This window comes from Tamandua tetradactyla, chromosome 7, assembly GCF_023851605.1.
Source record: "Tamandua tetradactyla isolate mTamTet1 chromosome 7, mTamTet1.pri, whole genome shotgun sequence".
Lineage (NCBI taxonomy): Eukaryota > Metazoa > Chordata > Mammalia > Pilosa > Myrmecophagidae > Tamandua > Tamandua tetradactyla.
In genome coordinates this window covers 161,977,215-162,001,973 of record NC_135333.1, presented here as the reverse complement: position 1 = coordinate 162,001,973, position 24,759 = coordinate 161,977,215, and the positions used below count along the sequence as shown (strand labels likewise).

The window sequence follows — 24,759 nt, the reverse complement described above, 5'->3', positions numbered from 1 at the left end:
GCCCCGCTGGTGAGATATATAACCTCCTTCCCGGTTTTACTTTTTCTGAGCTCTAGGTCATAGGACTTTAGCATCCAGGGGGTACTTTGGAGCATATTTAGGGCAACCCCTCCTTTAGTAGATGACTAAATTAAACCCAGAATGTGAAAGGAACTTGCCTAATATAATTCTATGCTAACAAATACCACTATGCTCGAAACCCTAGTTTCCTTAGAATAGAACCACCTACTTATTATTGTTGTAATTGTTATTTTTCATATTTGTTTTAAAATCTGATTACAAAGTAAAAACATGACTTGCACAGAAAAAGTGGGAAACAAAGAAAAATACAAAGGAAATGAAAACGACCCATTAATCCTCACACCAGATAATCAAGGAAAACATTTTTCTGACTTTAGTCATAATTATTAAATGGTGCCATATTTATACATCCTTTCATAAGATGTTTTTCACTTTTTTTTTTCGCCAGTCAACATTCTGTTGCAACATCATGAATTACCCATTTAAAGAGCTCATTTTACCAAGAAAACCAGGAAGAATCTGTCAAATAACTGTGGAAAGTTTTAGAAAGTCAACTTGGCTGCATTTCAAGTGCATCTTTACTAGAAATAATTTTTAACTCATTCTCTTGCCTCGGGGCGTGTGATGCTGGCATTGGTCTCAGCGGTTTGGTGGAAGTTCATTAATCTTGTGTTAATGTGTGAGAGAAGGTGCAGGGTAGTGTGGGCAGGAGTTTCTCCGGGTGATGAGAGGAGACCCTGTAACAGATTCCAAAGGCGCTAAAGGGAATAGCTATGGGCCATGGTTGGTTCCCTGGGAGGGTTCGGGCTCTGAAAGAGGAGACCTATTGTAAACTCATTGGCTTCCACAGGAGAAAAGAATCTTGGAGCTGGCTGGAGGCCTCCTACAGTAACTGGGACATATGCCTTTTGTTGATGTTTGAAACCACAGTGACTGCATGTTGTGGAAATAAAAAAAATTCAGCTGCAAGATGGAAAAGAGACAAGCTGAGACAATGCAAGCAGCATTGGAGCTGCAGGAAAGTGGGCACCAACCTCTCTCTCTCTCTTTATATATATATATTTTACATATATATGTGTGTGTGTGTGTGTGTGTGTGTGTGTGTGTATACATATATATGTATATATATATTTTAACATATATATAAAATAACGTTTAAAAATTTATGGTCATATATATAACACAAAATTTTCTATTTTAAACATTTTAAAGTGTACTCTTCAGTGGTATTAATTACACTCACAATACCGGGCTATCATCCATTACTGAGACTTTTTCGTGTCCAGTGCATGTCTTGAAGGGTACGTGTGTGGCTTTCCATATGCCTGGCCAACCTCCTGGCCAAAGCCCATTTGGTAGATGGGTCAGCTCGAAGGGATGAGGCATTCCTCTTGGCTGATACATTAACTTTTTGAGAGTAACCGGTCTGCTTAGTGCCTTTTCCTACGACCAGGTTGGCACAGGTTCAGAGAGGACATAAGAAGCATTTTAAAGGCATAGGTTTGGGAAGGATGCTAGAAATTTGAGAAGATTTTGGGGATGAAGAAAAGTGATAAGCTAAGGATAAGACTGGGTCTGCAACTTAGAAAATACAAGGTAGGTGGAATGGACATTTGCAGTAAGCACTGGTAACATGGAGGTGAATGTAACTGATGATTAAGGTGGAATAAATACATGTTGGAGTGACTGAATTGGTGAGAACAGACCAGGTCTTTGAGAGAGTTGATTAGAGAAGGAATGAGAAGGATTCAAGTCTGGTTATGGGAAGACACACAGTATTGTACCTGAAATAGAGAGTCAGATTGTCTGGGTGTACCAGGAACAAATTCCTGCTCTGCTGCTTTCGAGCTGTGTGACCTTGGGCAAGTTGTTTAACCTCTCTGAACCCCAGTTTCCTCATGTGTAAAATGGAGACAATAATGTTACCTACCTTACTGAATTGTTGTGAGAATTAATGAGTTAACCTGTGTAAACTATGACATATGTAAACAGAAACACATGTCTGGCAACATGGTAAACATTATATATGTTTGCTTTAATTACTAACGTTGTTGGTAGGGAAAAGAAGGAAGGGGGAAGAAGGGAAGGAGGGAGGGAAGGCAGACAAGCAAAGTAAAAATTGGGACTGGGAAAATATGTTCCAACTTGGTGTTTTAATATTGATGTGGATGAATGTTTACATAGCTGTGAATTACTTGGTAAATAAGGTCAGTTGGATGATGGAAGGAAGTAGAAGTATTGATTTTAAGAAGACCACTTAAGCATGTCCTTGTGAAAGTGAGGCTTTAAGAATGAATATGTCTTCTTAAGGTTGCTGAAAACATCTTGTCATTCATTAGTTATTCTAAGGTCTTTGTGCTATTCTACCATCCCCTCTCCCACCCCCAACAGCGTGCATGCCATTTAGCACACTTTTACCCTCCAGTTTTCAGGCTGGCTCCATCTCCTCAGCTATGAGCTGATAATGGACGTCTTGGCATCCTAGACTTCTAGTCCCGTACTTAGCACATACAGACACCCAGCACATTGTGTGGAACGAGTGCTTCTTCTCAGGGAAAAGCGGATTGATCACCACACCTTGTGGAAGTATCCCTTCCTTAGATAAGGGTGGTCCTTATCTCCCAGGAGGCCCTCGGAACTTCCTTGCTCTGCAGTAGCCCTCAGTGGGTCAATGGGAAACGGGTGACTGGTTCTGCCTCCACTATAGAGGAGGGAGCTTAGGAGAGGCTGCATGATAGACCCTATCTCAGACCTGCCAGAAAGCCAAACCATGTCTCTAAAGAGCAGCCAAGAGACTACAATTGGTAGGGGTTGAACACTGACTCCCCCCAAAAAGATACGTTCACATCCTAAATCCCAGTCCCATGACTGTGACCCCATTGGGAAACAGGGTCTCTGAAGATATGAGTAGTTAACAGGAGGTCAAACTGCATTAGGGTGGGACTGAATTAATAAGACTGGCATCCTTATAAGTTTGGACACTCACAGACTCATGGGAGAAAGTCACGTGGGGAAGTGGGCAGACTAAGTGCTGCAACCACAAGCCAAGGAGTGCTGTGGATGGCTGGCAGCCACCGGAAGCCAGAAGAGAGAGAAAGGAGCCTCCCTGCAGGTTTCGGAGGGAGCACACCTGTTGACACTGATTTTGGACGCCTCATCTCCAGGACTGTGGTGTGATGCATTTCTGTTGTCTGAACACACACGGTTTGCAGTCCTGGGGAGTGGAAGCCCTGGGAACTGGCAACCAGGCCAATGACTGATGCTCAAGGGCCGTGGTGACAACGGGTCATCATTTCACCAGCAGTTTAGGATTTGTAGCTTGTGAAGCTTCGACCCCGCCCCATACAAGCACTTTATTTTTGAAAAAGAATGTGAAAGTTACCCAAAGAAGTGGTTATGAGAACACGTTGTCTTCCCAGCCCTCATATAGGACACGACCACTGATGATGGTGGCCAGTATTGACTGTGTGTTTATGACATACCAGGCCACGGGAGATGCCCCTGTGAACTGCAGTTACCCCTTCCACATCCAGGGAGCTAGGCACGTGCGCCCCCGCGATCTGGAAAATCTGAGTAAACTGTTTCGGCCCTCTCAGAGTTTTCCTCGAGGGAGGAAAAGTCACTTGTAGACAGCCGGGCAGTGTGAGAAACAATTTAAGAAAGAACAGCCACAGAGTGGGGAGGGGTCTGTTCCGAAAGGAGTAGAAAGGCATTCAACCAAACTCCTGTGGACTGTAAATGGGGAACCCCTGGGTCCTCTAGAAAGCACAGCCCAGAAGAAAGAGAAGCAGCAGCTCCCAGGCGGGGACTAAATGCAGGCTTGTATAAGATGGAGGTCCCTGCACTGCCCATTTGTCTCAGGCTGCTCCGACTGATAGGAGAGCATAGCTTGGAAGGAGACAACTGGCCAAAGTAGGGTCAATTTGCAAAGAGAGTGAAGGGTGCTTTTTTGCCTTGGAAAAAAATTTGGAAAAAAAATATTCATTTTATGCATGTATGAGTTACTAAACTTTTTAAGATATCTCCTAGCCTTTATGTCTCATCTCCTGGCTATCACATTCTTTTCACAAACTTTAACCTTTTACTTATTTTAACTTTAAAAAAAGAAATTGTATATGCTGATGTATGTACAACTAGGTGATGATACTGCGAACCACTGATTGTATACTTCAGATAGTTTGTATGGTGTGTAATATATCTCAACAAAATTACATTATATCTCAACAAAATTGCATTAAAAAAGGAGAAAAAATAGTATACATTATGGTATTAAGAGATAAATAGGTTGATATAACACAATATTATACATGCATTTTATACATTTCTGAGTTTCTAAACTTCTTCTGTGTCATCTGCACCTTCTACAAAACTACCCCAAATTCCCATTTAATTTCTTATGCAAATCCATGATATACTGAAACTGTAATGGGGAAAGTCGTGACGTGGAAGGGATAACTGTACTTCACTTATTCTTCGCAGCCATCCTGAGAGGCTGGCTCCGTTACCACTGCCATTTGTAGAGAAGGGACGGGAGCTGAGAGAGGTTAACTCACTTGGTCAATGTCACACAGCAGTAAGCGGTGCAGCTGCAACTGGAACATCAGGGGGGTTTTAATTTAGCTACCCAGCTTCAAAAAGTCAGCGTGTGTGTGTCCACAGAACCACCAGGGCAGCAGCAAACTGATCCAAAAGGCCATGTGGGCAGATTTCTAACAGCACAAGGGAAAGTGACTCCCCATGAAGCCCTGCTGCTGCAGCACAAAGTGGGGCATATGCTTGTGCAAGGCTATTTGTGAGTGGGTGCTTTCTATGCTGTATCAAGTTATAGATTGAGAGTGTAAAGTGTCACAATATTAGGACTGTTCTGTTTCTATGCAGAGCTCATTAACCACTGGCAATTAGCACTGTATCGTGCACAAAATGGCACCATTTGGCATGGTCTTTAGCCAATACCACGGCCATTTAAATTTCTCTTGCCATCTGTCTTTATGCAAAGAGAAGCAGAGCACAGAGGCTCCTTACTCATTCTTACTTTCGTAGCTACAAGAGGCTTAATTAAAACAAAAACGACATCGCACAACACTCACCACTCCTCTCCTGGAGAAAGGCCATCTTGGCTTTTTGGACTCTGGAGGGTGAAATTAAAGAAAATATATTATTACTTCGAATAACCAGTGACAGATCATTGCAGCACTTTATAAAACCTGCTTTTTAAATGGCCAAACAGTAGCAGTTCTGCTTTCAATCCTATCTCTTGACAATGCAAAGAATGAATACTTGTATTTATACAGACCAGTGAATGAAACAAAGTTACAACATAAAAGCTGGTATCATATTGCCGCCTCCTGGTGATACTGGTCTCTCTTTCTTTACTAGAATATCCTTTTAGCCTCCTTTTCCCCATCACTTGGGCGGAAATCGATAAATAGTGATACTGATGTTGAATAATTCATTGAAGACAGAGAATCAAAGGACTTGGGGGCTGAAAGGACAGGTCCTTCACTTTTACACTGTCCTACCATACTTAAATCATCCAATCCTATGCACATTTAATAGCCTGAGATCCCATTAACCCAATAATCTCTAGGTGTGGGCAAACAGACTTTGAAACAGGGAAACATCAATGCATATCACCCATCTGATATACTGTGGATTATTATAGCTATTGGAAAGTGTCCAAATAGTCTTTAGGAGTTGCTCTGAGCTGAGGAGGAAGTCACTCAATCATACATTTTTTTTGATGACCAGGAAAGTAAAGAGGTTGGATTCTGGCCTCTTGATGTTTATGTCAGTTGCGCCAATTTGTAATGCTGCCCAGAAAAAGCTGGAAATAGTCTCTTGGTTTAGGTGAGATGTTCTAACCACTCACTATGCCAAATGGATGCCCTTTAGGTCGATTTCTCTTTCTAGTCAACTTCAACAGGCATGCCTGGTAATGCTTCAGGTGGAAGCAATTACCTGAACAATATTTACAACAGGGAATGTGCTCATGGGACTTTTCCTCCTGTGTCCCCAGAAGGCACCTAGCCAGCTGATTATCCTCTCACTCATTCTGATTGCTTAATTGTTCTTTATAAAGGAGAGATTAGGTGGACTCTCTCTTAGGGACAAATAAGCTTCACGATTTATAGCCTGGCACGTAAGAGCTTTTAGCCCCAAATGTCCATGGTAAATGATTATGCTCAATCAATAGCAGTAATTGAGATATCTGGTCTTTAGCAAATCTCTCTCCTCTGCTTTTTCTAACTATGTGGCTAACTTTAGGGCTTTGAGGCGGCTTCAAGGTGTTCAGAGGAAGATCTAAATAAGTTGGTATTGAATCTACAATCTTTCAATACCTGCTTTAAATATTAAGGTTTTTTTCTTCCTTATGAGAGAAGTCATGGGTTTACAGAACAATTATGTATAAAATACAGGATTCTCCTATACCACCCCACTACCAACACCTTGTATTGGTGGTGAACATTTGTTGCAACTGATGATAGCACCTTTTTATAATTGTGCTATTAATTAAAGTCCATGGTTCACTGTGTGTGTAGTGTAGTTCAGTGGCTTAAAAAAATAACTTTTAATTCTGTTGCCATATAATCTAACATATCTCCTTTCAATCACTCATATTCAGATATATATTTCAGTGCTGATAACTGCACTTACAATGTTATGCTACCATCACCGCCATCCATTACCCAAACATTTCCTTCCTTCCAAATAGGAACCCTGTACATTTTAAGCCTTAATTTCCCATTTTCTATCCCCATCCCGTCTCCTGGTAACCTACATTCTAGAGTCTGACTCTGTTCAAGTCTTTTGCCCATTTTTAAATCAGGATGTCTTTTTGTTGTTAAGTTGAAGGAGTTCTTTAAATTTTTGGATATTAACCCTTCATTGGATAAATATTAAGTTTTGCTCAATCAGAATATCTTTTTTTCAAGAACAGCTCTAGGTGATTTTTATGCATATCAAAGCTTATAAAGCAGTTCTTTAGAACATGATTTTGGGTTATGTGAACTATATTCTAAACTTGTTGAGAAGAGGGAATGGTAAGATAGGGTGGAGGATGTTGCATATTTTGTATTGTGGTAACTACCATGAGGCAAAACACACAATAAATAATAACTAATGCAATCCAGAAATGTCATACAGCAATTAAGATCTTGTTTCTTAGCATGCTCCTTCTCAAACTTCATTATGCAACAGAATCATCCGAATGGTTTGTAAAAATACCCAGATTTCTGGGTCCCGCCTATAAAGCTTCTGATTCAGTAGGGCTTGGGGTGAGGGTTGGGGAGGGGGCAGGATTTCAATTTCTGACAAGTTTCCAGGTGATGCTGAATGGGTTGGCCTGGGACCAGTCTTTGGGGTACCTCTACTCCAGTTGTTAACTGGTTTACAGAAATGGTTAAGCATCATAAGATATCTACGGACCTCTACTGAACTTACACTGAGTTTGGAGCTGGCTCTAATTTCTAGGGGCTTGTCCTTGAGCAGATTGCTGAACCTGTCTTGGTTTGTTCATTAGGATTGTTATATCATAAGAGACAGTAGTTGTGAAAGGGATTTATAGAGTGAAGAGCTATGCAAATATTAATTATTTATTCCCTGGTGGCTTCTGGATTCCATATACAGAAGATGACGGCTGCACATACCACATACGATGGTGGCTGATGCAGACAGGTGGACTGGACACTGGACCAGCCTGATTCCATTCCTCTGACACCAACCAGCTGGTAGTGCAGGTAGGTCCCTTCTCCTTTTGGGCCTTACTTTGCACATTGTGAATGACAAGGGAGTCTAGTTTGGTGGTTTCCAAGCCATGTTGCCTAGTGTCCTAAGCTTTGGGGGATGCCTTAGAGATGAGCTCTTAGGCCCACCCCAGCTTATAATTCCACTTGTATCTGTTTTATAGACTAGATTCACATTTCCCATTTCTTTCGTAAAAATGGCTCTGCTAAGAACAAAACCGGGTTAAAAAACACTGGGATGGATAATCTTTAAGTCCCTTTTAAGCTATCAAGGGCTTTGATTTGCCTACCCTCAGAAACATGCGGAATGTTCTTTGAACACCACAACTGTTCTCGTCTGTCCATTGGAGAGGAAGACACAGAAGACTCACTCCCAAAGCCACCTCTCTCAGTCAGACACTAATCTGCTACTGCCACCACTGCCTCCACATGGCAAAGCCCGGCCTGAAGGCACCAGCGTGAGGCTGAAGACCAGGTTGGGAGGTCAGCTGTACAGGAACGATATGGATGGTGTCCACTAGCCCGGAGAGGACATTTGCTCCATGATGGCCACCATCACTGATGCACCTGCACTATGTCCTGGGGCTGGGGGGGAATTACTGGAAAAGGAGACATTCTGAGGGAAATATTTAGGCAGATGAGTGAATGAAGCAAGGTTCAACCTAAATGTTGGTGTCCTATTGCTGCCTTAAGGTAATATTGGCCTGTTTCTTTACTAGAGTATATTTTAGCCTCCTTTCCCCCATCATTTGGGGAGAAATCAATAAATGGTGTTAAAGATGTTACACAATTCATTTAAGAGTCACAGGACTTTGGCGGCTGAAAGGACTGGTTCTTTACATTTACAGCATCCTACCATAAACCATCCCATCATAAGCCAGTTTGATAGACTGACCAAGGTTGAGCTCCAAAGATTCCATCAACCCTGTATTCATCCCTTAAAGTGAATGCCCAGCACCAGGGCTGACATGCAGTGCATTCCAGTTTTTGAGGGCTAGTCTCTGTTCTAACTTGTCAGACATCTATGTTGACTGGTCAGAACATGTGTACTATTAGTTATTAAACATTCTGAAAATACCCTGCTTATTATAGTATCTGTCCCACAGCAGGCATGCTATGAAAGTATGAATGGACAGGACCTGAATTCAACAGCAGAAGTGGGTGGTACAGGTAATCAGCAGCCCCATCTGACACCAGAAGGTCTCCAGGGAACACCTCAAGTCCAGGTAGGTTCAGCACCACGGAACTTCGCCTATGCTCGTAGAACCTGTGTTCAAGAGACAAAGGGAGAGAGCTTGGGGTGGGAGGCAGGCAGTTTCCTCCTTTAGACCATTTCTGGTCATTTGGAAGTGGCTGCTCACCCCTGATGCCTGCTCTCTTGAGGAGGACTCAGAGGCCACTCTAGGCTCCAGGCAGGAGAAGAGGTGTGGTGACACATACCCTCTACATTTACTTGCCACCTCTCTGAGCCTTATTGACCATTTATGATTGTGACTAATGCAAAGCAGAAGAGTTCAATACTAACACACCCTTCTTGTTCTGACAGAGAAGGAACTAGGAGGAAGACCTGAGATGCAAAAGTCTTTGCAAATTGCATACCCCATCTCAGAGATGAGCAGGACACATAGTTTTGGTTGCAAGCACCCCTAGGGTTCCTAGGCAGGGGACTTAAAGTCAGCACCTTTATTTTTCCCAGAGTAAAATGAGACAAATATTATTGGAGAAGTTGGAAAATAGGTAGCTGTACCTTTTCCTTTCCTCTACCCCATTTCATGAAACTTCCTGTTGACTGTTTACAAAATAAATGATTGTATATCAAACCTATTGGGGAGCAGCTCCAAAGGCACTGGGCATCCCTAAGAAGCATCTTTTGTGCTTTTGCAGCTGAGGAGCAAAAGTGGGAAGGAGTCGGCCATTCTTGGGACCTACCTGATAACACAGAATTATAGAAATGTCCGTAGCTTCCCCATAAGAACTGTTCACATATGTCTTTAGTCTATTCTGAGGGATGTGAAAAGTAATTCATTCTATCTGTTGACCAATCTAACCTCTAAATTCTCTTTATACAAACCGAGTATCTTGGTATATGGGTCCCTTTGTATACAGAAGAATTTTGTCTTTATCAACAAAATCTTAGCTATACATTTGCCAGTCGAAAGCCAGCTCTTGTTATTCTCTCTGGATATGATGGTTTGGGCCGTGCCAGGAGCCCTGTTAGTCTCCCTTGCCCTATCCTCCTCTTGCTCTTCCAATGTTTCTATCTTCCTACTGCTCATGTCCTACTGTGCTTTGTTGCCAAGCCCCGTGGTTCTGGCTTTCTACAGAAACCTTTACGCCTGCACTTTCTTCTCTTTCCTCCTAGTTCTACATGCTTGGATCTGGTGCACTCTCTCTTCCTAGTGTGCCTGCCCTGACAGGCTCATCATGCTGCTTACCAAAACCTGGTCATCAGAACAGCCTGGGAAATGTATTGTCAACACCTGGGGCCAGGCCCCAACCTTGAGGATTCTGGTACAGTAGATCTGAGGGATGGCTTCTGCACCTGGAGTTTTATGAGGCTCCCAGGTGCCCACCAGAGTTGAAAAACAATGGATTTTGATTTATAAGTACCTTGACATAGGCCTTTGCTACCTGTAGGTTTTAAAGATTATTTTAAAATTTCAGCCTCTGGCTGAAACACTTCTGCAGTTTTTAAGTATGAATGGTAGAAAGAGTTGTTTAAGAATTTCTAATTAATGAACACTATAAAACATAAATTCCATTAAAATATATGAAGTAGAACTGGTTTGGACACTGTGAATGGAAGCTTTAAGCATAAAAGAAAGTTACTAAAGGATCCTAGAAGAATATAATGAGAATACAATGATATTTGGTAGTGATAAGGATGGAAGGGACTGAACCACTGTTGGGATTGGAAAAATTACAATAATTTGAATGAGAAATATAATTTTCTCAGCAAATTTTGGTAGAAAATCTACTCTTTTGCACTTGAGCTCTAGATGTTACACTATCTGATAAGAATCGTTAGTCTGGTAGTTTCCTAAGATTCTTCAGAATCTTTGCCTCAGGGAAGGCAAAACTACTGGCAGGGAAAAGAGGTTAGTCATCCCTGGCCACCACTAGGCTAAGCTCTGAACTCCAGCTCTAAATCCTTGTAATTTAGTAAGGGCTCAATAAATATTTTCAAATAAATGGAACAATAACCAATCCTGCACATACCCAGAGTCATCGCTGTGATCTCCTAACGTGAACTCCAGCAGAACTGATACTCCCGCAATATCTAGCTGCTTTCTGTTCTTTAAACTACTCTGCACTTAATGCATCAGTTCCTGGGCACTGGTAGTTTTCCCCACTTTTTCTGCCTGGCAAATTCACATTCATCCCTAAATTCCAGCTTAAATATTCTTCCTCCAGAAAGACTTTTCTGATCTGCTCAGGTTGAGTCAGATCTCTCACCTCCACTACTCTGCCCCCAACTGGTCTTTTTATTCCATAATGATTTCATTGAAGGCTTTTTCTGTGCCTCATATAGCACAGAATCTAAGCAACTAGCATAGAGTCTTACACAGGGTAGGAATTCAAATAAGCTTGTGAAATGATTAGAATGATATAGGTCAGACAGACCTCAATTGAATTTATTTTTCCTTTCTGGATCATAAAACCATAATTATACACAGAAGTAATAAGCAATCTGAGTCTCTCCACCCATTAATAGGGGTTAAATTACCCCTATTCATTTCTCCCCTCTGCCCAGTACCTTCTGATAAAAGGCATCCATTTGGGAGCATAGAGGCTACATTTTGGAGCTTAATTTGCCTGTATGGAGCAGAGGGAAGACAACTGACTCCACAGGGCTAGGGCCATGACCTTGGCTTTATTTCCTTGACATTCAAAACCCCCGGGTGCTTATCCTGGAGAGGTGGCCATGCCCTGGGAGGGCATAAAAGAGAATATCTTTGGCATGAAATGTTTAGATTCATCGGAAGAGGGCAGAGGTGAATAAAAATATTAAGAACCACAGTGTGATGATACAGAGACATACGCAAACAGTAAGAAAGACCATCTGCAGCCAATAACACAGAAAGACATGAATTGGTGTGAAAAATGTGCCCCTGCTCCACCCATGCCTGGGAGTGGACTAGATTTCTGACCCTTGGTTAGTCTGTGCCAGCTGGGGTTGCTCAGATCTTTTAGTTAATGATATTAATGCAAGTTGTTGCAATGAATTCAGAAAGACTTTGAAGATAGCGCTCATGCAGGAGGGTAGTTGGTAGCTGGAACCAATTTTTGCTGCTCTGAATATTAGGATTACTTCTTATAAACAGTGGCATGTGTGCAGGGTCACTCCATCCAGCTCTGGATTGATGACCCAATGCATGGGGATCATCGCATTAAGTCCAGAATTCTATATTCCCTCCCCATAAGAAAAAGGTGTCTTTGAAGGGTGGTGGTGTCCTAAGTGAAGAGGGGAGGGAAGAGATTTTGTGGTATTTGATTTCCTCACAGGGAGATTCAGATAGGAAATGAACTAATAATAAATGCAACATTTTGGGATGTGGCTGGCAAACCATCCTTGCTATGTAAGCACAGTACAACTTTATACTGCCCTTCTTTGTTGGAAAAACACAACTAAACAAGTATTCTTGGGGAAAGCATTCTTTAGATTTGCTGCTTGCCTATTCTGGTCCTTTGCTATAGGACAAAATCCTGGACCCAGGAGGTTTTTTAAGTGGGTGCCTCACCCAGACGTTGCCGCGCCGCTCAGGCTTGCAGTTCCCCACCTCTCTCACTCACATACCCCAACACAGCCACACTCGCACTGACCCTGAGTTGTGCTGCCCCAAGCCGGTCAGGTCTGAAGGGACTAGTCCCATCGTAGTTGGAATAATCTCCTCGTCTCCCTGCCGGTAGTAGAACGTCTCTTCTTCCTGTCCTCTGCTGAAGCTCTGAAGGTCCATGGTGTGGGCTGGTGACGGCAACAATTCAGAAAATCCAGGGAATCCTCCCCCACTGCTGAGCTGTGCGTCACCACTCAACAATGAGGCTGTGCCTGCACAGGAGTGGCAGAAAAGTTTCTGGTGGAAGCGCGTCTCTCAGCACTTCAGGGCGTACGCTTTGTAGGAATAGGCTGGTCTTGGTGCATATCATCCTAACTTAAAGTTGGCATTGGCTGGACATCTGATCTTGCTAGGCACTAGTCAAGTGATTTACATGCATGATCAGACTGATTTTTCCAAGCAGCCTATGAAATGAAAATTGCTGTCCTCATTCTAGGGTTGATGAAGCTGAGCTTTAGAGGGATGAAGAAGGGACTCATGTAAGGTTGCACTGATAGTGCCTGACAGATTTGACCTCAAAAAGCTTGCAAATATAAAGAAAAGAAAAGGTATTCTAAAACATCTCAAAGCACAAAAGTGATTTTTAAAAATGATGCTATGATGGCTACTTTGTTAGGTAATAGGGCAGTTATAGTAGGTTGAATGGCGGTTCCCCAAAAGATATGTCCATGTCCTAATCCTTAGAACCTTTGAATGTGACTTTATTTGTAAAAAAGGTCTTTACAGATATAATTAAATTAAAGACCTCCAGGTGAAATCACTGTGGATTATCTGGGGGTGCCCTAAATTCAGTGGCAAGTACCCTCATAAGGGACTCAGAGTAGAGACATCCAGAGGAAAGAGGAGAAGACCACTTGAAGATGGAGGCAGAGATTGGAATGATGCAGCTATAAGCCAGGGAACACTTGGAGTCATCAGAAGCTGGAAGAGGCAAGGGAGGTGTCTCTCCTGGAGCGTCTCTCCAAGACGCAGCCCTGCTGATGCCTTGAATCTGTACTTCTGTCCTGCAGAACTGGAGAGAATAGACATCTGTTGCTTTAAGCCACCCTGTGTGGAACTTTGTGATGGTAGCCCCACAATACCAGGGACAAAAACATTTAGTGACAAGGATACTTGACTCATGGGCCTGACTCTCAACTGTGTCTTTTATTATGTCTGGTCTTGCCATGTTGTTCCTCTGAGTCTTGGTTTCCTTATGTGGAAAAAGAGAGTGGTGAGTGAGACCATTTCATCTCTTATGGCTGTGAGAGGAGGATTCAGAAGCACTGCTCTCATTTTCCCCTTTGCTGGCAAGTGGGTAGAGGCAGTAAGTAGTGGTGACATTTATCTTGGCAGAAATGTTTGAAGAAGAAGAATCAAAGTTCATTCTTTTAGAAATATGACTAATCCGTCATTTACATTTTCTACAGATTCTTTCTCTTCAGTTGGCTCAGATCAAGGACTACTGGCCATTAATTCCCAGGTACAAGTTTTAAAGGAAAACAATGAAAAATCCTGGAGAATACGGGAGATGGTCACTGTCCTAGAGTGATATGTGTGTGTTAATGGTATAAAATCTTGTGGAAGGCACTATGTTATTCGGATAAGGCATGCTCTTATCCCTTCCCCTGCTATGAAACTGCCCAATGGTTTCTTAGCAGGTAGATCTATCAGGCACCATTCCTTAAAGCTAGAATGCTTGTCTGATGGTAAAAGTTCATGGTAAAGGTATCTTTTTCAGTAGACTTTCCAGACATTCTGTGACTAGAAAAGGTACATGTTTTATTTTAAGGATCATAGTGATTTACCTGATGCAAGGAATAGTACAATGCAATTTGAAGTACTTGCTTATATGGAAGAGTTGTTTACACAGGAAGAGCAAATTAAGCATCAGTAACATTCTTTTTTTTTTTTAATCACTCTTCCCTTTATAAAATAATCAACAGAGAAATGACAACTATGCTGTCAATTACTGAACAGTAATTCTCTTGGTCAAATCAGGGATATATTTTTCTAATATGAGTATTAGAAAATTATTGGGAACTTTGCTTTGAATTTTTAAAAAATTTTTATTGTACAATATAACATATATACAGAGCAAAGAAAGAAAAAAGCAATACTTTTCAAAGCACTCTTCAACAAGTAGTTACAGGACAGATTCCAGAGTTTGTCATGGGCTACCATACCATCATCTCAGAGTTTTCCTTCTAGCTGCTCCAGAACATCGGAGGCTAGATTTCCTTTGAATTTTTGCTACAGTTTCCAATTCAACTTCCCACCAAGGAGGTCCATTTGTTGGAAACCTGACTGAGAAGGCAGAAAGGTTGAGTAGCCTCTAGCTCACTACTCAGAATCCAGCATATATTCTGGTACCTGGTGGCTACTGCATACATGTTGAGTGAAGAAATGGAAGAGTCATCCCTGATACAGATTGGAGACCACCGTTTGGAGCCTCACCAATGTGTAAAACAATCTGTTTTACAATCTGTTTTACACATTGTCCACCCTGTCCTGTGACTCTTTGGGCTCAGTAATGTTTATGGAGTGCACACAAGTTCACAGACCCAAATCAGTTTCCAATAATGCCCAGAAGAACTCTTTCTAGGCTACTGTATTAACTGGTATCCAAGGTACATTCAAGAGATGAGCATTAAACAAGGAAAATGGGGAAGGGGTTGGAAGGAGGTGGAAGGAGACAAGTAAGTAGCTGGAGGAGAAACTAAACACGAAAAAAATGGTACAATGCAATTCCCTTACCTGGTCTGTCCAAACCTAACTACCCAATCAACCACTCAACTTCATGTTTTCCTTTTTCTCTCCCTCCTTTCTTCTTTTCCTTCCTTCTTTCCCTCCATAAAGACTTACTGAGCAGCTACCTTATACTAGGTACTGTTCTAGGCACTTGGGTACAGCAGTGGATAAAAGAGACAAAGCCCATGCTTTCATGGAGCTTATATTCTACAGAGCTGATTTCACTGGAAGAATAGCACATGGCTCCTAATATGAAAGAAATCTGTCCCTCCACTCTGTACCCTCCAACTATGCCATGATCAGGAAGCCTTCCCTGATTCTCTGAGTCTGCAGTCCTGTCTTCTGAGTAATTAACTATATACCACCTATTTGTCTCCACATATTACCTTTCCAAAATGCTTTTAAGTTCCCGAGAGCTGGGACAGAGTTTTCTCCCTCTCTATTATTTCCTAGACTTTATAGACAGTGCTAGGTATATAACAGGTTTTTTAAACACAACTCTGTTGAGAATATAAAATTATTTTGAACCTAATGTTCAGGCACATCGAATGAGCTTCCTGTGGTTGACAATTTTAATCTGAGGTAACATATTTTAGAAAGAATAAGTCAATGACTTGGATACAGGAAGCACTGAATGAATAAATGAATGTCTTAAAAATAATAGTAGCTATATGTGAGTTATATTATTTTATACTCACAAATGTCTTCAAATGGGTACTATTTGTCTCTACTTCATGGATGAAGCACTGAGGTTTTGAGCTGTTGAGCAAGTTGCCCAAGGTCATGTTCCCAGAGAGAAGTGGAGCTCAGACTGAACACCAGGGAGCTTGACTCAGTAGTCCTTAGTACCAGGTTATGGTCCTCACCAAGGGAATCCCATATGAATCCTGCTTTGTGGAAAGTTTTACTGGCTTTCAATATTCTTGTCTTGTGTCTTCTTTGAGACAGACTTTCAAATACCTGCTCATTTGGTTTTCAGGCCAATGTTACCTACCTGCTAATTTCAATAAATTTAGCTTTCTTCCTATTTCCTCTTAAACTCTGGACAGTTACTCTTCCTTCTCATAGAAATGTGGAATGTGCACTTCCCTTCTCAGCTTCAGGGCTGACCTGACTATTAGGTGGGACTGACCCCTTTCCATGATGACAAAATTTATGAACTGCCAGGCAAGTTTCCTTGTCCAAAAACTTCCCTACTTTCCTTCATGTTTAAAATCCCATTAACTCAGCTTCATTGCCTGGTTTCAATTCATGCCTTCTGTCAAAATGCAAATTCATTAGGGGATAGATAAGTTAACACTGTAAGCCTGCAGCCTGTCAGTCTGCTTCATTCTCCCATCCTTCTTTTCCTTATATTAATATTTTTTAGAGATAAACTGTAGCTGGTACTGGGTGCTGGAGGTTCAAAGATGAACAGAACATGGTCTCCACTTCCAGGGAGTTCTTAATTTGGGGAGCAGTTAAGAAATACAATACAGTGTGATAGGTACTATGAGAAGGTGTTCATAAGGTCCAAAGGGAGGAATAGCCACTTTACTTGGCAAGATGACTAGACCAGACATGCCTTAACTCTAAAGTCCTCCTCACTTTAGTAAGAATAAATTGTGCAAACAGGCTTTACAGGGATTACTTAGGATATTTTTTAAAATATGCCTATGGATAAGCTAACTTAAGATATCCATTTAGGTGGTTAAGATTTTCATATGTTGACTGTAAAAATATTTGTATGTTTATACTTTCCTAAAATCAGAAAATGTTTAGTAACATAGTTCATTACTACAGCAATATAAATAATTTGTAAGAACGTTCTACTTGATATTTTGAGAATACCCAGTTTTGACAGCTGATCAAATGGTATCTAAGTTAGTGTTTCATATTTAGAATTCAAAAACTTTGCTATCTGAATTTGTAGATTTTTCCTTGTTGCCTTAATTTTAAATTGGTTTATGAAAATTACTGCACAAATACAGTTTTATAATGAGTATATGGATATTTTATTTAAATACGAGTATGGTTAAGTAAACTAAGATCCATTTTTGGTGGTTCTAGGTGTATTGTCTGTTTTCTTAAATAAAAAAAAGAATGAATGGTAAAGGTACTTTTTCTGAGGACATATTTTGGCATTAGGAGAAGGTCTGGAGGGAGTATGAATTCACTGGAATTTTATATAGAGAGAAAAGGAATGATAGCGTGGAAAACAGTTCACAGGGAAAAACTTGAATCAAAGACAACACTCGGCTGACTTCACAACTGAGAGTAGATTGGGTTCTTCTCAGTTACAAGAGCCTGCCCAACAGTCAGGCCATGTGTTAAAACACTCTATCCAAAGAAGGATCAGTATTTCTGGAAAAGGCTTTATGTCTCTTCTACAACGTGAAGAAAGGTTGTGGTGATTGACTGACAGCCACAGAGCCAAGCATATCTTAACTGCATATACTCGGGGTCAAACCTTTTCTATAAAGTTTGTAAATACCTTAGGCTTGTGGGATATACGGTCCCTGCAGCGACTGCTCAGCTTTGCCATGCAGTGTAAAGCAACCAAGGAGGATACGGAAATGAATGGGTGTGGCTGTGTAAATAAAACTTCATTTACAAAAACAGGTGGTGGGCTTAATTTGCCCCATGACCTATATTGTTTACCCATGTTTTATACTATGTAAGAGGCAAAAGCTGTGTGAGGTAAAGCCCCTAGAATCGGGACGGATAGTGGAGTCTCATGCGGAACTCCTTTTTTGATATTGGTGTGAACACTCTACCTGGTACGAGGAAGAAGAGAGGGAGGGGGCAAAGAGAAACAGACCGAGGATCTTTGTGGCAGAGATGTTATCTGTTTATGCCTATGCTTAAGATGAAGTTTTTTATTAAAAAAGAGCTGACTGAGTGTTCTGATACTGATGAAAAATTACTTATTCTTTAATGGTAGTAATATATGAATGTTCAATATATTAATTCACAGATTATGATTATATTTAAGAAGTCTTTCATTTATTCACTCAACAAACATTGCTTATTATTTGCCAAGTATTGTCCTGTTCTGATAAATAATATGGAATGATCTGCAGTCATTGCCAAACAGCAGATAACCTGCTCTTGAATTCCCTGTGTGACGTTCTGTAATCTTTATTTTATACTATGTGATTGTGACACCTTGAACCCTACAGAGCTTTGAAAAGGTCTCAAGTCCTCTGACCAAGCTGTCCCTTTGAATTTACTGAGGGTATTTCTGTCATTTCCTCACAAAGTTTCTGCTTGTAGCTAAAATTACTTTCACGCTCTCTTTTGCAAATGGCCTACCATTTATCATTGCTACTTTGCCTTTATCTCTGCTATCTCCATCTTACTACTACAGCTGGATTAAAACTTCACCTTCTGTAGGAAGCATTCCTTGATGAAATCTCTCAAATATTTATCTCCAGCCAAGACAATCTTTAAGCAACTCTGTACTCCAGATCTCCCCTGGATGTTCCATAGGTTCTCACACCCAACATGTCCAAACTTGGAGTTGAGACCTCCATCCCACCCTCTTCCCCCGTCTTCCTCCACGGTTACTTAGATCACTGGATGGATCCATGGGCCACCCAGTTGTGCAAGTTGGAAGCCTGGAGGTCTTCCTTTACAACTCCTTTTCCTTTGCCCCTTATAGCCCACCATTCATCAAGTCCTGGTGATTGTATCCCCTAGGGATCTCTTGAACTGGGATACTTCTTTCTAATCCACTCCCTTCACCACAGCCCAAAATACCAACTTTTCATCCTGAATATTCTAATTGTTCTGCTTGAGTCCACTCTTGTCATCCAACTGATCATATCAAACCATCCAATGGTTTCACACTGTTCTTAGGTTTTGGAATAAAATTTCCATACATCCTATTTGACCCTGCATGATCTGACAAATCTCATCATCCTTCTCTGAAACTACTCTTTTTTTCACTTTCTCTGATGCATTTGGATGAGATTATTTCTTCGAGGTTTAGTCTGTTTTGCACCTGTAGAAGCTTTGCATTCGTGGCCCCGTTCTTCACCAATCCCTGAATCCACACCCTTGGCTTCTAACATTTCAGTGCTCTTGCACTGAAAGTGAAATATAATTTCCCGCCCCTGAGTTCAGCCATGGGACTTGTTTTGGCCAATGGAATGAGGCAAGAGTGTTGTGCCAGTATAGAGCCTAGTCCCCAAGAAACCTTGCATGTTTCCACTCATTCTCTCTAAACTCTCCCTTCATGCCCAGCATGGCCTTTAGTCCCATAAAGGACATGTGGAGCAGAACTGCCCAGCTGAGCCCCACAAAGATCAACAGACTCCCAGCAGGCACATTAGATTGATAAGAAATAATAACAAGTTGTTGTTTTAAGCCACTGAGGTTTGGAGTGGTCTGTTATATAGCAACTGTTAATTGATACAGTATTACAATAATTTGCATAGCATTTTTTATAGTAAAATGGCTTTGTAAATATCCTCTACCTTTGCTCATTTGTCTAGGTCAAGCAGGGTTAAAATCAACAAAGCCTGCATAGATGATCTCATCCTCTATAAACTGCAAACTGTCCTTGAGAATTGAGGGTCTGTAATAAAACAGTGGCTAATTCCCTGAGGACCGCTCTGTGACTTTCCAAATGAAATGAGGATTTTCCAATTTCCCAGCCCATCCAAATATCGGGTAGATGAAACTGAGCATGGATCTTCCCCTTGCTGCCAAAGAAACTCTTAAGCATCCCTGGGAGATGTGACAAACCTGCTGACACAACCTGGGGCATGCTGAAAGTTCAGGGCAAGTTTTTGAAGTGACACAACTCACCTGCACTCTAGATAAGGGCAGACTCCATCATGACAGGCATTTAAAGGTCATCCGAGATTTAAACAGCACATCCTGTTCCGATTATCCTTTCCTCTGAATTTCTGTTTGAAATGTTGTTGAATGTCTCTGGCCTTTCCATTTTCTCTACCTGACAAAATCGGTTACTAAGTGGACGCTAATTAAACCACAGGGCCACATCACTGACATTTCAAAATGGAAACAATGAGTGCCTGTGGCTGCCATATCCTGTCCCCCAAAGTCCCAGCAAACTGCAACCGGCCATGTAAAAGGGGACTCTTGAAATTAAGATTTTTTCCACTCAGAAACTTGAAGAGTGAATCTGGTATTGTAAAACAGAATCTGCTGATTAATACACTAACAGGTTTACTCTGTCAGAACAGAAATGAGGATTTAAAAGTAAACAGTGAACAGATTTCACAGCAATGGAGAAAGTAAATACATACACACCTGGAATGATAGGATCCTTCTCCCTGAAATAACAGTAATAGAAAAATATATTTTAGTCTTTCTCAAACCCACCCCAAACATCAAAGCAGGCATTTTGAAAGGAGATGCAATGAGCTCTCCCAGCTAAAAGGTTTAATTTTGGGGGGTGAGGGCGGGGGGTGGGGGTGAGGGGTGAGGATGGGATTAGACATTTTAATAATTTGCTCTTTCTCTTCTTTTAAACCACACTGTCTTCCAGATATATGCACTTTCCATTGAGACACCATCTACAGCCTGGCCTTGGTGGGCCCTTTCTCAGAGTGCCTTCAAGGATATACAAGAAAGTGAGCTAAACCTTCATTCTCATTTTTCTCCAAATTGTTGTACCCCTCCCCCTCTTACTTAAGAGCCAGTGTGTCCTAAAGACTGTGTGTCCCCTCAGCCTCTCAACAGGGACATGCTGTGCTTGTCTCCCACCATAGAACCTGACCCTTGGGGGAATGTGGCAACCCTGAACCCTATTTTGCTGTGTGCTGCACCAGATAAAAGGCAGCAGGCTTAGTGCTGTGTTACCTGAGGACCTGGGTGCTGTGGAGAGGGGCTGGGCGAGGTCTGGTGAAGGGACCCCTCATCAACAGGCGGACTCACAGGAAGGGCATCCTCGTCCCCGGGTAGGGCGTCCTCGTCCCCGGGTAGGGCGTGCTCGTCATGAGGTAGTGTATGCTCGTCACGTGGTAGGGCGTGCTCGTCACCGCGTAGGGTGTGCTCGTCCCCGGGTAGGGCGTGTTCGTCACCGCATAGGGCGTGCTCGTCACCGCGTAGGGTGTGCTCGTCCCCGGGTAGGGCGTGCTCGTCACCGCATAGGGCGTGCTCGTCATCGCGTAGGGCGTGCTCGTCCCCGGGTAGGGCGAGCTCATCACCGCGTAAGGTGTGCTTGTCACAGGGCCCAGTTTTGGGTTCTGAGTCAGGTGTGTTGATGGCCCTACCCGGGTCAGAGGGCAATCTTGAGCTGAGTCTTAAGGGTGACGGGGAGCGCCACAAATCCTTTGGGCTTCCAGGTGGACTTTTGGAAAGATAACATGGGGAACCTGCAGGGTCCTTCTGGCTTCCCCAGGAGGGCACTTCCAGCGAGTGGGAGGTCCCACAGCCACCGTTCCTTAGTCTCCTCAGAGTGGGAGAGGTGGAAATGCGGCCTGGGGCCTGCCGTTCAAACTGGAGAAGGTTCCCCTGGTTCTCACCGTGCCTCCTTGACAGACTCCGCCGTTGGGGCCAGGAAGACGCCCCGCAGCCTTGGGGCCGCAGCTCTGGGCTGGAAGACTCCATGTCTCCCGTGGAGCCAAGGGCATCCGTTGTTGGAAGCTTCCAGGGGACACTGTCCAAGTTGTTGTTCTCTAGACCACACTGAGGCCACTCAGTTCACACATTCAAGTGCAACTCTTCTCTTGATATTTCTTTGTCCTGTTTAAGATAATCACCAGCTGGTCTTTGCATTCTTAGTGAGGAGGAACAGAATGTGGAATCTGCTGCAAATGAGGAAAAGGAGGATGAGAAAAAAACGTGACTGAAATTTTGAATGAAAACGTGTAAATCTTCATGGGAGCTAGGAAAAGGCCAGGTAGCTCTACCAACCTTATCTCATGCTGACTTGGAAACTCTAGCAGTTGAGTCATTGTTTTAGTTTGCCATGTGAAGAAAGCATCAATCCTTACCCATCCCATCAATTACTGCATAAAAGGCAACTCTTGATTATTACAGACCTGGATGAGCCCGCAGTTGAGCATATATTCTGAGATCTCCAACAGAAATCTTAGCAAGCCTCTAATCCTAAAGCAAAACCCAGCTGTCTGGAAGCCTTGGGAATTGAACATGTTTAGATAACCAGGTTTTAAGGATAGCTAACAATTTTTTTTTAGTGTTATATAATTTTAATTGCATCTACAACATTTTTAGCAAAACTTTTTCTCCAGGGTATTATTTACTTTCTCAACTTTAACACTGACAAAGCTGAGAAGCAATTGAACTTTTCCTAATGACTTGGCCTCGTTATTTTGGCTATCACTATAGTACTGCATTGAAATACCATGATTATTATGCTTAGTATAGTTCTATGGGGGAAAAAAAGTGTTACCAGTTTTATAGCATATAATTGTTTACTCTCACAGTAAGTGGTGCCACACTGCTGGTCTCCTTAATTTTCATTCATCACTCCTCATTATAACTTGTGCATCTGCAGATAGCAGCCCCTTTCCTTTAATTTCTCCTAATCTGTTCAGATTTAGAAGTCCAAAAGCCTACTATTTATAACCATGTGAACGGACATAATGAACAGACTCTTAAACAGACTTTCCAGTAAAGAGGAGGAGCCCGATGTTTTGACATTGTCATGACAATGTTACAACATAGGTGTTAGGGACGCTAAGGTTTCATGTATTTAGTCTTTGAGTCTCATCTGGTTTAAGAGTAAATGAAACTAACAAGTACTGGATTTTAAACGAGAGTTTTTCAAGGAATGAGTTAAAAGGAAATCTGAAATTCTTAATGTTGGGTTTGCTTTAATATTTTGAACTGAAGACTCAGTGTTCTAGAACATCGCATGCAGACATGAAATGCATTAGATACCTTTTGGGGGTGGAGGGTGGGGGATGTATCAGGTAGGAAACTCTCGTTTAGTTGAAGTGGGATTGAAGTGGGTTTTGTTTTTAGATCCGCATTTCCCAGCTGCTCCTCTGAAGGCTGGTACCAGCTTGGCTGGAGTAGGATGCAAGGCCAGTTCTGACCATGGATGAAAACAGGCATTTGGTAGATTCAGGCCCTAAACACGTGGTGTTCCATGCAGGGGCCAGTTCCTCATTCTCCCAGCAAGCAGGTGGCTGGGCTGAGGACGGGGTTCCCTGGGTTTTTTCCCACACGCACACCCCCAGGGCATTCTATTATTTTTCTCCTTTATGTGGGTGTCCCAGTTTGGGTAGCAACAATGTTAAAGGAATTCAGTATGTTTACGTGGGCACTTGCATAATAGATGGATTAAAATCCTTCATCCTTGGGTTTTCCACCTGTTGCTTTCACCTTCTTTCTCTTCTTCTGCGGGGTTAGGAGACCCTTTCCCACTGTCCCGGCACAGGGATATTTGCATCTGATAGAATGTAAGGGTTATTAAGTATTATTCATGGGCCAGTGTCTTAAATACCCTGGAACTGCATAGGGGCAGGCAATGGTACCTGCTGACACAACTCACTGCAGAACTGGACAAACTAAATACAGCAGGGCTTGGGGTGGAGGCAGGCCCTGCCGTGAGATGGGTGGGGGGTGACCCAGGGGGCAAACTGTGTGCCCCTGTCGGTCTCTGAGCCTGAGTTTATAAAAGGGCATCAAAAATACCTTCTTTTTTTTTGATTAATCACAGGATTAAATGCGATAATGGCTGAGGCTTTCGGGAGGCCCTCCCCACATGAACCCCTGTATGACTCAGCACCCCCCCAGCCCCATCAATCTGGTAAAGAGTTAAAAATTAATAGTAAATCCATTCATGCTAACTATTTTTTCCTTTATGTTCCATAAAAGACCAAATTAATACACAATCCTTATAAAGAAAACCCACCAAGCTTTGTCCTTGCCAAGCTTGAAGGATACAGCAAACACTCACCCATACTGGTGGGGACGCCATCTCCCTGCACCTGAAATTAAACCACCCAGATTAATGATTCACAGATTTGAATTAGATCTGGAAGCAAAGCAGGTAGCAACAGGGTCTGAACAGATGGAAAGTGCAAGAATAAAGCCTAGAGAGCAGAGAGAGGTCTCCTTTACTACCTGTGGGGTGGCAGGCCCGAAGACATTGTCCAGTGGGTGCTGACCATCCACGTAGCGACAGGCAGAGCCAGCTGCCAGGGGCAGGGAGCAGCAGTGCCACTCCCCCAATAACGATCCTCCCCGACCCTGGCACGCATCCCCAGGCGAGCTGAAAAGCACAACTAGCCCCTCCTCTCCCTAGAAACTTTTCTAGTTATTTGTTTATGAAAAAGCCTAAAAGGAAGCAAGTTCAGACTCTCATGACAGCCTAAGAGAAAGGCACACGCTTTGTTTTTACTGAGCCAGTACAAAAATGATGCAAATATGGATTTTTACTTCCGCTTAAGATTGTCAGTAATATCCATTGATGGTTTAGTGAGCTAGTTCTAGGTTTCTAT

The 24,759-nt window shown here is 42.3% G+C and overlaps 1 protein-coding gene across 1 annotated transcript in view; it reads right to left on the bottom strand.

Annotated features, from left to right (window-relative positions):
• PLEKHG7 (pleckstrin homology and RhoGEF domain containing G7) overlaps nt 1-24,272 on the bottom strand; it is a 56,745-nt gene extending 32,473 nt beyond the window's left edge. The window contains 6 exon segments of the mRNA XM_077111596.1: nt 5,109-5,149; nt 8,903-9,030; nt 20,594-20,616; nt 21,146-21,215; nt 21,465-22,095; nt 24,216-24,272. Coding sequence (XP_076967711.1) covers nt 5,109-5,149; nt 8,903-9,030; nt 20,594-20,616; nt 21,146-21,215; nt 21,465-22,095; nt 24,216-24,219 — 897 coding nt within the window. The 5' untranslated portion in view covers nt 24,220-24,272.
• Between the last annotated feature and the right edge of the window lie 487 nt (nt 24,273-24,759).